Below are 15,100 nucleotides of genomic sequence, written 5' to 3'. Positions count from 1 at the left end.
TCCTTCCTTCTGTGAGTGCGTGCGTGCGTGTGTGTGTGTGTGTGTGTGTGTGTGTGTGTGTGTGTGAGAGAGAGAGAGAGAGAGAGAGAGAGAGAGAGAGAGAGACACACACAGAAGTGTGGAGTTGGCTTATTCCTGGTCATGCTCAGGAATCATATGCTGGAATCAAACTGGGATCATCTGCGTGCGGGGCGAGTGCCTTTCCTCTGTACCACCTCTCTGACCCTGAAAAAGTCACTTCTTTAGCACCTGATCTCCCATAGCACTAGCTTCTACCTCCGTAGTTGCTATTGCCAACTTTTCAGATTATGTTTCAGGTTTTTTTAGTTGACTTTACTTTTAAAATTTATTTTTATTTTATTTTTTATTTTTGGAGGGGGCTTGGCAAACCCTGGCAGTGCTCATGAGCTTTTTCTGGCTCTGTGCTGAGGATTGACCCCAGATAGTGCTTGGAGAACTACTTGTGAAGCCGGGAATTCAGATTGGGGTCAGTGGTATGCAAGGCAAGCACCTCAACCCCTCCCTAGCCCAGTTGACTTGACTTTGAAGTAAAAATTGTGAATGATTTACTAGTCTACTTGGGCTGCCATCACAATGCCATGGACTTAAACAACAGAAACCAATTTTCTGGAAATTATGGAGACTGGGAACGCAAAGGTCAAGGGGCTCTTCCTGTCTTGTAGATGGCTCTCTTATTTTGCCAGGGGGATGAGGGAGCAGGGAGAAAGGAAAAGGAGGATGAGAAGGAGAAAGAGGATACTAATCATAACATTCTGGGCTCTCTTCCTTTTATTAGGATACTAACCCTGTCCTGGTGGCCTCATCAAATAAAGTAAATTCTCTCCTCTGGGCACTTCCTTCCCAAACCATTCACACTGGGGTTAGCGTTTTACTGGGTAAATTATAGGGTCCGGGTGGACCCAGATTTCATCCTTAACAGTTTATTTCTCCATTTACTCCCAATCTCTTCCAAAGATCTGGGGCAGTTTCTTAACTATGTTCTAAGTTATATATCTATATGTATATATTAAAAATCAAATTTATAGAAGAAATACTTTAAGTACTGCTCATTATGAGAGCAATTAGAAATATAAAATTGCTCTTTTCAAAGAGAAATTCTTTTTTTTTTTTTTTTTTTTTGCTTTTTGGGTCACACCTGGCGATGCACAGGGGTTACTCCTGGCTCTGCACTCAGGAATCACTCCTGGCGGTGCTCAGGGGACCATTTGGGATGCTGGGAATCGAACCTGGGTTGGCCGCGTGCAAGGCAAACGCCCTACCCACTGTGCTATTGCTCCAGTCCCCAAAGAGAAATTCTTTTTTTTTTTCTTTTTGGGTCACACCGGACGATGCACAGGGGTTACTCCTGGCTCTGCACTCAGGAATTACCACTGGCGGTGCTCAGGGGAACCATATGGGATGCTGGGAATCGAACCCGGGTCGGCTGCGTGCAAGGCAAACACCCTCCCCGATGTGCTATCGCTCCAGCCCCCCGAGAAATTCTTTATTGAAGCTGGAGAGATTGTGCAGGGGTTGGGGTGATTCACTTGCATGTAATGACCCTGATTTGATCCCCGACAGCACATGTGGTCCCCTCAACTACCACTGAGAAATCTCTGAGCACAAACCCAGGAGTGCCCACCCCAAGCACTGCCACGTTATTAGAGGCTTTGTTTGTGTTGAGAATGACTGGACGCATTTCAGATAAATTTGCAGAGTCATTAGAAATCAAGCAAGTAAGGGTGGATCTGTGCCAGAGAAACCCAGGGGCGCTGTAGCCCCAGCCCAAGTGCCAGTGACTTCAACCACAACACAGGCTAAGTGTGTCCAGAACCCAGAGCCAAACCTGGTGGGTCCCGATGCCTCCCTCTCATCCGCAGCCTCTCTACATGAGGGCCAGGGCGATGAGCGTAAACGCACTCTGTGTAGAACGTGGTGCAAAGTGTACCTGGAAGTTAAATAAAGGAAAAGGCCATTAAAAAATAATGAAAGGACACCCAGCGCTAACTCGAGCCAGCTGCCTGGCAGGAACTGCTGTCCTGGGGAGTGATGCGTCCAGCAGTAGGGACACAGGGGACACTGGCCATGGTGGCATCTGGATTCCGCTGAGAACTGAAAAGGCTTCCGTGGGGGCCCAGACTTCACTGTTTCTCTTTGGGTGGGGGTTTCAGGCTCTCTAAATAAACGTCTTTATTTCTCTGTCCTCTGCCTTTTGCATTGCAGTGGAAAAGGTGGCTGTCATTTGTAGGTTTCTGGACATTCACTCAGTGACCAAAAACCACTTGCTGAAGTACTCCTTGGCCCACGCCTTCTGCTGCTTCCTGACGGCGGTGGAGGATGTCAACCCGGCAGTGGCCACCAGGGCTGGCCTCCTGCTTGACACCATAAAGAGGCCGGCCTTGCAGGTGACAACTCTGACGCGCCTGTTGTCTGCTCTGCAGATGGGTATCTGCTCCTGCCACTGGATCTCTGGGCTGTTTGTCCCTCGGACACACAGAATGCGCTGGCTGCTAGGAACAGCGGCTCTTTCTGAGCTGGGAAAAATACTCAGGCAACACACCCTCGGAATAGGCCTCTTGTTCTGATGGGTCAACGCTGTCTTTTGCGGTCTCTGTCCTTATGCTCTGTTGCTTCTTAGAGATATGACTATTGTCTATCTTTTTATTTGGGGGTTGTGGCAGGTTTTAAAAGTTAGGCTGGTTTATTATATGCCATTTAGCTGGTTCCTGGGTTGGAAGTCACTATCGGCTAAGTGCTGAGAGAAATGACATGAATTATAGTGCAAATGGAAGCAAATCGTGAGAAGGCAAACATGAAACTCCAAAGAGTAAAGTCAAAGAAGCACGCAATATGAGACCTAGAGAGAATTGTATGTTTATTGTAGAAATTTTGTCGTTGAGGCAACCAAATTTCAGAGAATGCGGCTTCACAAAAGACACAGTGAATTAGAGGGAGAACCAGACTGAGGAACTTCCAGCCCCATCCCAATTGACTGTTTTTCCACACTGGCATCTAATTTATTCTCATCCTTATTATTAAAACCAATAATAATGGCAGGAGCAAAATTTTGTGACATACACATTCTGTTTCCAGGGCAGTGTATTAAAAGTGACCCATCGTGATTGTACTATCTCACTTACCCTCATAATAGCCTTCGTGCATTACCATTTTACAGAGAAGGAAGATGAGGGTTAACAAAGGTCAACTTTGTCAGTAAGATGACTGGTCAGTGGCTGCAAACATGGGTCTGACTTATAATAAAGTCCCTGTTCTTGTGTGTGTACGTCTGTGTGTGTTTGTGTGTCTACACATTGCCTCCCAATTAGCATAATTCTTCTTGTGAAAAAGACTAAGGAAAAAAATAGGCTAAGAAGAAAGGTGAATTGTACAGGAACTGGAAAAGCATAAGATTATGTGCCTGTAGCTCCCTACCTGCCCTTGTGAAAACCCTCAGCAATTTCCTGGCTAGTGGTTCTTTTGATCTTGAGAGAGCAGACAGCCGTGTGTCTTACCCCAGCCCAGGGCCTGAAACACAGGAGTAGGAGGTACTTATGGATGAAAAGTAACAGGATGGCAGGATGGATGACAGCCTTATAATGCCATTTAGTGAGGAGGGGGCAAGGGTACACTTACATTCTAGAGAAATGGAGGCATAGTCTGTTAGTCCAGTCTTTATTTTAGTTGGAGGCCAGTGGACCCCATTGAAAATTCTTGACCAACTGTCCTGGGGCTTCAGTGGGAAGTCCTGATGGGGCGGCCCTGTTCAGGAGCCCCTCGGGGCCAGGGATTAGCTAGGCCACCCTGGCAGGACTGTGCCCAGTGATGCTCAGGGGGACCAGATGGTGCCAGAACTGGTCACATGAAAGAAATGAGCATTAATCCCTGTACTATCTCTCTGGGCCCAGCTTCGATTTTTTAATTTTTTTTTTTGGCCACAACCTCAATGCACAGAACTTACTCCTGGCTCCTGCTCAGGAAATAACCCCTGACAGTGCTTAGGGCACCATATAGGATGCTGGGGATCAAACCCAGGTCAGCCACATTCAAGGCAAACACCCTTCCCACTGTACTATCACTCCAGTCCCCGAGCTTTGATTTTTTTTTAAGATGCCATTTTCCACTTATCTACAAAAAGACAAGAGGACTTGACTTTCTCTCAGAATCACAGAATTTGAAAGTGGAAAGGGGATTTAAAGAGCATCTGGCATACATTTAGTTCTGGAAGTAGCTTCTCTCAGAGAAATTAAGGAACATTGCTGTGCGGGTTTTTGGATTAATTCTCACCTGTGATGATTTAGTGGGGCTGGACTGATAGCACAGTGGGTAGGGCGTTTGGTTGACCTGGGTTCAATTCCTCCGTCCCTCTCAGAGAGCCCGGCAAGCTACTGAGAGTATCTCGCCCACACAGCAGAGCCTGGCAAGCTACCCGTGGCATATTCGATATGCCAAAAATAGTAACAAGGAGTCTCACAATGGAGATGTTACTGGTGCCCGCTTGAGCAAATCGATGAGCAATGGGATGACAGTGACAGTGATATGATTTAGTGCACCTGGAAAACCCATAACATACATTTAGTCAACTTCTAAATCAATATTCAAGGAATTCTACATTTAGGAGAAGCTCTTCTCTTGCATTTTCCGCCCTCCCCAAAATTGAAAAAATGAAGATTCCAGTTGAAATCTGCTAACAGTGTGGGCTGAGAAGGTTCCTAATTTCACTGGCTCGGCTCAGTGTGAGAGCTTTCAGGTAAGGTGAATTATTATTATTTTTCTTCTGACTTTCCTTTTCTCTCTTTCCATCCCCAGGGTCTGTGTCTTTGCCTCGACTTCCAGTTTGACACTGTGGTTAAAGATCGTCCTACAATACTGAGCAAGCTTCTGCTCTTGCATTTTCTTAAGCAAGATATTCCTGCTCTGAGCTGGGAGTTCTTTGTCAACAGATTTGAGACGCTGTCTTTGGAAGCTCAGCTACATTTGGATTGTAACAAAGAATTTCCTTTTCCCACGAGTAAGTATAAGGTGAACTTAATTTTCCATGGACACTGTTCCACTGTGTGCGCTTGGCTACTTAAGCGGTGGGGATCCTGTAGGTCGCCTCACTCCGGACGATGCCTTGACTTCACAGACTCAGTTTATCAAATCTTCACTGAAGATTTACTGTAGTAAGCCCCAGATGAGCTGTTCTCTGGCCCTCCAGGTCCAAAATATTCTCATTTCTTTGTTTTCCAGTTGTCATCGGGGAGCCCTTAACTATTACTCAATCATCAGTTTATCTTGTCCATGAGAAATTTTGTGAGATATATTTGTGTCTTACAAATTCAATCTTGTATCCATGGGGAAAACACTTTGGTTATGCAACCGCTGTGATAACACAATTTGATCGCTTCATTTTATGGGCTAAACAGGAAGACAACAGTCATGATAGTGAATAATCATGTTTGTTTATGTGTTCCTGTTTCAGCTGTATGCTCTTCTCATATAAGCTTTTTGGTACACATGCTTACAGAGATAGGTATATAACATAAAGACTCACCTATTGCGAAATCATCCGCAAAATCGATTTTATTAGCACCCTGCACCACATGGCCAGCAAACTTTTTTTTTTCCCCTTGTGATGAGAACTTCTAAGAGCAGCTATCCTGATTACTTTCGAATACACCATCTGGGATTCATTAACTCCGGTCACGATGCCGTACATCACATGCCCTCTGGCTGATTCATTCCGTAACTAGAAGTTGGTACATTTTGACCACCCTTGTCTACCGGGAGACTTGTAGAGGAAGCTGCCAGTCTTGAAATTGGAAAGGGGAGTTCAAGAGCATCTTGCATAAATATAGCCCTGGCAGTAGCTTCTCTGAGAGAGAAATTATAGGCACTCAAAAAGAAACATTGCTTTGCGGGTATCTGGATTAATTCTCAACCCGTGAGGGATCCCCCTCTCCCCCGTACCAGCGGAAGAGAGCTTTAACATTGACCCTCTGTGCTGATGGATGGCTTCCAGTGCATGAGAGGAAGAATCATCCCCTTCTCCTTCCTTCTGCGCAGCTATCACCGCTGTCAGGACCAACGTCGCCAACCTCAGCGATGCGGCCCTGTGGAAGATCAAGAGGGCTCGGTTTGCCAGGAACCGCCAGAAGAGTGTGCGTTCCCTGAGGGACAGCGTGAAGGGGCCAGCCGAGTCCAAGCGGGCGCTGTCCCTGCCTGAGACCCTCACCTCCAAAATCCGTTGAGTACCTTCTTTCATTCTTCCTCTCTAATTGTCTGCTGTCAAAATCTCTGAGGCTGCCTCGTCTTGTTGAATGTTCGCAGAGGACAGGGCGTTTAGCAAACTGGGCTTGATCCCGTTTGGCCTTCAGAGTCTCTGGAGCAGCTCCCCAGGGGAGGGTCAGCGCTCTGGGCGGGCTTTTGGGGCTTAGGGGTGGGGGTGTGTGAAGCCAAACCCTGATTCTGTGGTAGATTGTTTGGAAGTGCAGATAGCAGTAACCTCACTAATGTTTGGCATGAAATGCTAAGAGGCATTTGCTCCTAAGAGTAAGAATGTCTGCACCACTAGCCTTGCAACCTAAGGGCTTCTGTGGTAGTTAAGGGGGTTTGGATGGAAATCTCCGGGCGTTTTCTTTTTTGTGCACGGATGAGACAGCCCACTAGCTCCCAGACAATGCACTAATAAAGGCTGCTTTGGAGAAAAGAAAACACAGGAGAGGCTGAATTTCTGCCCAACTTTAGTGATAATTTATCAATAAAAGCAAACTTCATTGCCAACTTAAAAGCAGGAGACCATATAGACTTTTTTCTAAAGGTCTTTCATTTAGTATTGTACTTTTAAAGGGAAAAAAATGTTCCTTCAATTATTAAATGACTAGTTGAACTCTGATGATGATCATTGGCTCATAAGTGACATTCAGAATTCATAACTAAAACACCATATCAGTGGGTGAATATATTTAAATATATTACCAACTTGGAAAAATTTAGGGAATCATTTAATTTTAGAATAAATGCCATAATACATTTTCTTATCCTGTTGGAACCTGGAAAGCTTGCATTTTCATTGTTATTTATTAGAAGACAGCCTTATGTAACATAACCATTTTTAATCATAAATATGATTTGATTTTATTTATTACATTTTTCTCTATTTTATGACAAGCTATGGAAATGTGGGTTTGAACTTTGGAAGAGTGAAGGAGAGCCCCTGAGGCAGTCAGTAACCTAGTTTCCAGGGAGCAAAGATAATTATACTTGGCCATTTAAGAATAACTTGGAGGGCTGGAGAGATAGTATGGGGGAAGGGTGCTTGCCTTGTATATGGCCAATCCTGGTTCAAATCCCTGGCACCACTTCTGGCCCCCTGAGCACCACTAAGGGTCACTCCTGGGCACAGAGCCAGAAATAGCCCTTGCACACTGCCTGGTGGTCTAACCCCTATAAAGAATAACCTGTAGTTTAAGTGGTGGTAGGCCCCCAGCGAAACAGAATCAGATCCTAGAAACCGAAGTCTAGATGAAATGAAATGCCATTTCTATATGAGAGTTTACAACTTACCATGAATTTGATATATATAAAGGCTGTTTATTGTTATTTCTCCTTAATTGATTCAGATGACAATTTTGAAGATTAAAAGTTGACATCACTTGGAGGGGTGTTCTTGAGATCCCAGTAAAACCACAGAACTCGTGATGTAAACAACTTTGTTATGATGTTAAGTTTGCCTAGGAGAACGGAACTCGCCCCTCCTAGCCAATGCATTTAGCACTGGGATGTATTATTTTGCTAGGGTCAGGTTGTTGCTAATGCTTATTTCAATAGAGTTGTTGTTGATTTTTAAGCTGTGAGGTTGACCAGGCATGAGCAGTCTGCTCCAGCTCTCGGTGGGACACCCGAACAGACGCCAGGTGGGTACTTCTGACGTTGAAGGGCCGTGTGCAAGTGTCTATCACAGGTGGACAAGGTAAAGAATGGGGTGTCTCTCACTGGACCAGACAGATCAACTTCAAATTTGCCAGCTTGAAGGCTATTACCCAGACGCTCAAGTGTTTGAGCTCTGACAGAGTAACTCCTCCCAGCTTCAGAGTGAGATGCCTCTGAACCTGCTAACTTCTGGTCCAGTAAGAAGCATCATGTTACCCAAGTCTGCACTTCCCCACAGAGAGCCAACTGCGATGAACACTCTACCTGATACTTATATTTGTATGCGGTCTTCGACATACAAATATTATGTTCATTGAATCTGCTCTAGGAAATACATACATTCCATTTACATTCTTCAAAGGCTATACATTCGAACCACTGTCATTCACTCATCCCCTTAGCCATTTCTGATTCTTTGCAACTCTACATGCATTTCTGTCTCTCAGAGAATTGAGGGTTTCCTTTGTTTGGAGGACCAGAGGATCCTGTCCAGCTTGGTGAAGATGGAGGCTTTGTGAGAGAGGTGTCACCATCCTGCAGTGACAGGGTACCTGGGAGTGATGAGACAATTCATTTCACTTAATTAAGTTAAACTCTTAACTTAATTAAATATTAACTTAATTATTTAGCTAAATTGAATAGGTTATGATTTCTTGTGTGTTCACAAAAGGGAACAGTGGCTCGGGGCGCTCTATCTCTCCCGCCGCCCACGTTTGGTAGTCTCATGCCACTTCCCCCACCCCAGGGAGGCTGATGGCGATGGGCAGGCCAAGGAAGGAATAAGTGCCAGGCTGGTCGGTGTCAATTGCAGTTTATTCCAATTTCCATTCCCGTTCTGTTTCTCCTTCCAGATCTTATAGTCTTAGTTTATATAACAATTACATAGGGCGGTAACATAAAGGTGGGTCAGAACATTAACAAATCAACAAAGAAGGGTAAGACCATTTCTCGAGGAGATTAACAAAATCTCATCTAAGGAGACTACTAGGAGATCTACTCAAGGGTGGGATCCAAACAAGGGTTTCCTCAGCTAGTAATCCACTTACATAGTTGTAGTAAATCTACTCCTAATATTTCTAGCAATGTCATTCTATACGAGCACAGTAAGAGATATGAAGTTTGGTTCTTCCTGAGGGCATCTCACTATACATTCCAGACCACAGTCCTCAGGCCAGGTTAATCTTCCTAACCCCAGCAGGGTCCTAATCTGTCATTACCTTTGGATCATGACAGCATTGTCCATGATCATGCCCTTAACTTATAGTTAAGTATTGTGGTGCTTTGGCCTGGCCCATTTCAATGCCAGGGTAGCTCACAGCTTGCCCTGGGTCCACTCCATCCCTCGTCGGGACCCTGCTTTTGGGGTTCTAGGAACTAAGGGCAACTGAGTTGAGAAAGCAGATGCCTAGGAGTAAATATTATTTGGAGTCAATCAACTCCCAGGTTACAAGAGCATAATATTAACTGTCTTCCTGTGTCCATACAGAAAGGACATTGCTTTAAGGTAAGCTATGCAAAAGACACTAACTTACAATACAAATTCAGAGTCTTTAGAAGGATCTGATCTTACAAGATAACAGAATCTGATTAGGGAAAAGGTGATTAACTGGTTGGGAAGGAGGATGCAGAGAAGAGTTTACAGATAAAAAAAGGAATGGGAGTGTCTCAGGAGCACTGTGATGGGTATAACCCGATAAACCTATGTTCCCTGCAGCAAGACTGAAAGGACAAACCCAGTTTTCTCTACAATTTCTCAGCAAGGATGTAGGCCTTGAAGGGATGCTGGCCAGGTCACTAAGATGAGATGTTATCTACACACAGTACACTGACTTATTGGGAAGACTTGACAGGTGCTGGATATACACTTACTTGTCAAGAACTTGGTGATTACCACCTATGTGTCATGCTGTAGAATATTTGGCTTTTTTTAGGTGAAAAGCCAAAACTAGTTTTAAGGGAGACTTTTCAGAACAGTAGCATCAATCTTAGTAGGGAAATGTCTGGGAAGGTGACTTACCTGTGTGTCACTTGGTATCAGAAGGGCACTCCCAGGAGGGCTAGTGACAGTGAGGGGAAAGGGGAGAGGCCAGTGGCATGAGGGAGAGGAGCAGGAGAGACACTGCCTCAGAGACAGTGAATATAGATGGTGGATGTTGGCCAGAATATTTTCTTTGAAAACTGATGAGAAAATAGGGCCAGAGATATAGAACAGGCGTTCAGGCCCTTGTCTTGCATGTGACAGGTTCTGGTTCAAATCCCTGGCATCACATATGGTTCTTCCTTTGAGCACTACCAAAAGTGATCTCTGAGCACAGAACCAAGAGTCAGCCCTGAGCACAAAAACCAAAGCCAAAAGCAAGTCCACGAGAAAATAGAAATACTTTGCAGAGTCTATTTGTTTTGTGCATTCCCTTCTGCCTCCTTGTTGCTGCTTTTCGGATGGGGGGACTCCCGAGTAGTGCTCAGTGGCCGTGTGGACTCCACTGTTCAATGAATGCTACATCCCGAGGATGCATTGCTACTTGGGCACAGGCCTGAGGGGAGCCTCCGGGGCCACACGTGGTGGTACACAGGGAGCATGCAGTGCCAGGGACTGAACGTGGGCCCTTCGTGTGCTAGGCATGCACTCCAGGTCTCTCCTCAGTCTCATGTTGAAGTTTTCAAAAGAGAAAGAACTTTTGATCCCGAACTCCACCACCAATGAGGATTGCATTGAGGGCCTTTCCAGTTAAGCCTTCATGAGATCGGTCCTATGCAAGCTCACAAGTGAAGTTACCCACCTGCTTGGTCTCAAGACTTTGTTGAAAAGCTAATCCTTCATTGTTGTTATTAATACCCATGTTAACAATCCAACCATAGAAGTACTCTCACTTCTCCTTTTGAAAACATGCACATATGTTTCTTAAAGATAAAGAAGCCTCTCAAGGCATCTAATTGTCCCACTAAAAGTGACCAGATGGAAAAGGGATGGCTCACATCACGGATGACATTTCACACATAGCTAGAAGATAACTGACATAATACCACAGTAAGCAATGCTTGCTTGTTAGATTTTGAAACAGTTTCTTCTTTATACCAGACAATTTTAAACTAGTGTTTCATTTTTTAAATTATTATTACTTACGGGACACCAAATAGTTTAGTTTGGAAAAAAAGACATGCCAGGATAATAATAAGTTTTTTTTGAGGGGAGGGGTTTAAGATTGTAATTAAATAAGACACAAGGAACTTTTCTATTTAACAAACATACTTTTGTCTGGTGCAAGTACTGAGGTCTTATATGCAAGACCTCTTACTCCCCGAGAGAAGGCAGATGCCTTTTAATCATGGAGCAAGACTTCATTTTAATTTCTGTGAGGCTGAACCTTTTGGCACTGGATGTACAATTTCTGTCTCTCTGATCTCCACTTTATATTACCCACGGCAAAGTGCCACGGAATCACGCTCATGGAGATGGTTTGCTGTGTAAATCCATCAAGCCTGCATTCCTCAGTGAATTTTATGGCTCAAATCAAAGGCATTTGTGTATAGACAGTTCCCAGACTTCCCTAACTAGAACATTAGGGCTATGAACATTCTCATTTTTATAGTGGAGGAATCCAAAGTTCCCGGGAAGGAATGCTTTTCACCAGTTTCCTGGTGACAGAGCTGAGTTTCCACCCCCGCTGTTTTGATATCTTTTGCAAGTCATGTGTGGTGAGTGCTAGTCAGAACTCAGCCCCTTATTTTGATCTTAATTGATGAACAATATATTTTACCTGCTAATTCATGAGGTGTGCCATCTCTGTAGAGTTAAGTATGAAGTTTCTTTTCTCTGATGTTGTAGGAAACAGGGATGCTTTGTCTCGGTGGTTCTGATATTTGGGGAATATTTATTAAATATAATGGAACAGTTATGGTCTATTATAACAGCACAGAAGTGAACCCATGGTAGTGACCCAAGGAGCACCAGGAAGCTTAATGATATCTAGTTTCTCATCGCCTAGAATGAACAAGTAAATAATAGTAGGTATATAATAATAATAATATACCATTAATATTTCATATATCTATAATACTTCCTTAATGATAGTGTTGCAAATAATCTCATTTAATCTCATGATGTTGAATATATGTAAAGTATTTTTCCCACTTTTAGAGAGAGGAAAATAGAGGTTTCCGGGATTTACATTGAGTAACCTATTTCAAGGATTTTTTTTTTCTAGACTATAACAAGTTAGGGATAACTTGAGACCAGAAACTTTGATTTTCTTTTGTTCCACTAATATTCTTTTTGTGTTAAAATTCTACTTTGATGTGAGGGTACTCCTCTGTTATCCTGTGGGACATGAAGACCCCCATTTGGTCATAGAAATGACCTGGGCATTCAGGTCAGGCGAGTGTACACACCGAGGACCTTCCCAGTTTGTTCTCGTGGGTTGGGCTAGAGTTATCCAGCCCGCCAGTGGACTTGGAGTCTTTCCATTCTCCGTCAGCCCACAGAGTTCTCTTCATTGGAATTTTAGTCAGCGGGAGAAGGTGCCCAATGCTACAATGCTAAGTAACACATAAAACCCTCGTGTTGACCTTTCTAGCTATTATTCTAATGTCCCAGACAGGAATTCCAAATTGCTTGGGCACATTCTTTTCTTTATTTTAGAGATTAGTTACAATTTCACTGATTCAATAACTTGCAAAATGCCTCTGATTATGAAAAAGCCAATAAATCAAAGAGTACAGTTGTGTTTACAGAAATGCTTTTGTTTGAAATTATAGTATTGGGAAATGACAGTTTCTACTGAATAAACATTTAACTGGACAGCTGCTTTACTAGGAAATATGAAGAACACGAAGATATATCAGAAATTTGGGTACTTGCAACTTGTTTATAGTCCAGTAAGGGACATAAAGTATGAATACAAGCAAGGTTTCTGCTGGGGTGAAAGCAATCGTACTGTTGGATGTGTTACAACACAACAGAGGAACGCAAGACAGCGGGGAAGGCTTTGTGGTCAGATGACAATTCAGTGGATAAGATGTCAGTGATATGGGGTGGGTATGGGGTCGGAATAGGAAAAGGCTGGGGTGAAGAGCCTAAAAGGATTTGGAATGAATTGCCAGGTCTAGCTGTGTCAACCACCGGAACTGTTGTGAAGGCAGCGCTGGTTGAGAAACAAGCTGAGGGGATCGGTGAGATGCTGTAATAAGAATCACCAATATAACACAGTCTCTATCCTCAGACTATTGACTATTTGACCTAATAGGTCAAATGCTCAGAAAGTTTGCCGTTTCCTTCTGTAGACGGCTACTTGTTGGTTTGACAGAGGGGCCAGTGAGTCATCTAATGGCAGAGGAACGTTCTCTAGTTTCCTGTTTCCTGACTATTTGGGGGCCTCTATCATTTTATCCTACATGGAAGCCAGGATCTATTTGAAATATTTCAGTTGAGCATACTTAGACATTTGTGCATACTGTTTGTCAGACACTGGCCCAGTTTCTGTTAGGGACATAAAAATGGATCAGGCATAGAAACTTGCCTTCTCCAGAGGTCCCTTGATCTCAGAACTATAAAGCAAAGGTAAAATTTCTCAAATGCTCCCTGATTCCATTTTCAATTGGGCAGCTTTGGAGCCAAGTCAGCCTGGATGTGGGGGAAACTGAGCAGGAATGAGGCAATCATGCTCTCTTAAACTTTGCCCCCCCACCCCCAGAGCTAAAATGAATTGAGAAATGAACTTACATTGTGGTCTTATGATACATTGAAAGACCCTCCCTGCCTCCCTGCTTTCTTGTGTTTGGAGATGTATAGACTTTAGGGACATAACCAATTTTTGAGCAGAAGAACAGGTAGGCATAAGTAATCATACCTTCTGGGGTGCAGATCCTGCAGGAAAAATTGGGGCGTTGATGGATGACCACCTGGCAAGGTAAATAGAGCACCACAAGCCAAGACACAGTGGTGGCAAAATGTTGGCTGAGTTCTAAGATCTTCGAGTAACTCAGCTTCTAAGAATATTGGGTATTGGGGTTGGAATAACAGGTGATAAGTCTGGAAAAGCAGATCCAGACCCTTCCCTGTTTCAGATCATCTGAATAAGTAAAATTAAAGTACACTTTGAAGACCCATTGGGCCTCTCTGTGGACAGACTGCGATGAATTAGCCCAGGTGATGGTTGTGGTGGAGCGACTCCGCTCTTGGGTGGTAAAGACACTTACGTTTCTTTAGAAAAGCGATATGACCAAATTTTTAGTTACAATGGAAGATCTCTAAGCTTCAATCAGATATAAGGATGACTTTATTAGACCAGGATTTCCATAACAAGTGTTTTAATTGTCATAGAAAATTTGTAAGCATTTAGTTGTAAAATAGAAATTCCATACCCGTTATAGGTCACTGAAGCAGTTCTACTCTCTTGGCCAGTCAAGAATATTTGAGCTCTTTAAAGCTCCACGTTCCTAGGGAATGAATTACGGTAACTTTTTTTTATGAGGAGTGTACCGCTCACCAGCTTACATTCTGTTAGGGAATGTCAGGAATGCTAAACACAGACTTACAGACCCACAGCGGGAAGGGACATGAGGCATGTTATTAGACTTTTTTTTTTCTCTTTTTGGGTCACAACTGGCGATGCACAGGGGTTACTCCTGGCTCTGCACTCAGGAATTACTCCTGGCGGGGCTCAGGGGACCATATGGAATGCTGGAAATCGAATCTGGGTTGGCTGCGTGCAAGGCAAATGCCCTACCCGCTGTGCTATCGCTCCAGCCCTAGACATTTTCATTTGTTCCGTGTCTACAGAAAGTCTACTTCTTTTTCCTTGGTACATGTAATATTTCCTTAATGTTTCCTAATGCTGATTCAGAGAGAGCAAAGGCAGAGCTATAAACATACAGCCAAAGCACCGGGGATAAGACCAAAACCACAAAAACAAAGATGAAACCTAAAGTGAAACAAGGCATCTGTGAAATGACCGTCACTCAAAAAACAGAAATTGGTGGGAAAAGTGAAGGGTGCACACTTTTAAAACATATCTTTTCTTGCAAGACAAAGAGTTTTGAAATAATTCAAGATAAAGGTTTGAGGTTTATTTTTTAGACTTAAACTGGGATAGGGGGCTGGAGCGATGGCGCAGTGGGTAGGGCGTTTGCCTTGCACGCAACCGACCGGGGTTCGATTTCTCCACCCCTTTCGGAGAGCCCAACAAGCTAC

At 43.8% G+C, this 15,100-nt stretch overlaps 1 protein-coding gene across 15 annotated transcripts in view; it reads left to right on the top strand.

Moving 5' to 3' along the window:
- UNC79 (unc-79 homolog, NALCN channel complex subunit) overlaps positions 1-15,100 on the top strand; it is a 295,942-nt gene that overhangs the window by 175,201 nt on the left and 105,641 nt on the right. For 12 of the 15 annotated variants that reach the window (XM_055133643.1, XM_055133649.1, XM_055133642.1 and 9 more), the window contains 4 exons: positions 2,224-2,405; positions 4,807-5,008; positions 6,046-6,225; positions 7,830-7,895. In XM_055133643.1, coding sequence (XP_054989618.1) covers positions 2,224-2,405; positions 4,807-5,008; positions 6,046-6,225; positions 7,830-7,895 — 630 coding nt within the window. The remainder of the gene's footprint in view (positions 1-2,223; positions 2,406-4,806; positions 5,009-6,045; positions 6,226-7,829; positions 7,896-15,100) is intronic. The other 3 variants (XM_055133648.1, XM_055133638.1, XM_055133650.1) reach the window with 1 other exon arrangement.

Source organism: Sorex araneus, chromosome 3 (assembly GCF_027595985.1).
Source record: "Sorex araneus isolate mSorAra2 chromosome 3, mSorAra2.pri, whole genome shotgun sequence".
Lineage (NCBI taxonomy): Eukaryota > Metazoa > Chordata > Mammalia > Eulipotyphla > Soricidae > Sorex > Sorex araneus.
This window is presented reverse-complemented; position numbering and strand designations above follow the sequence as displayed.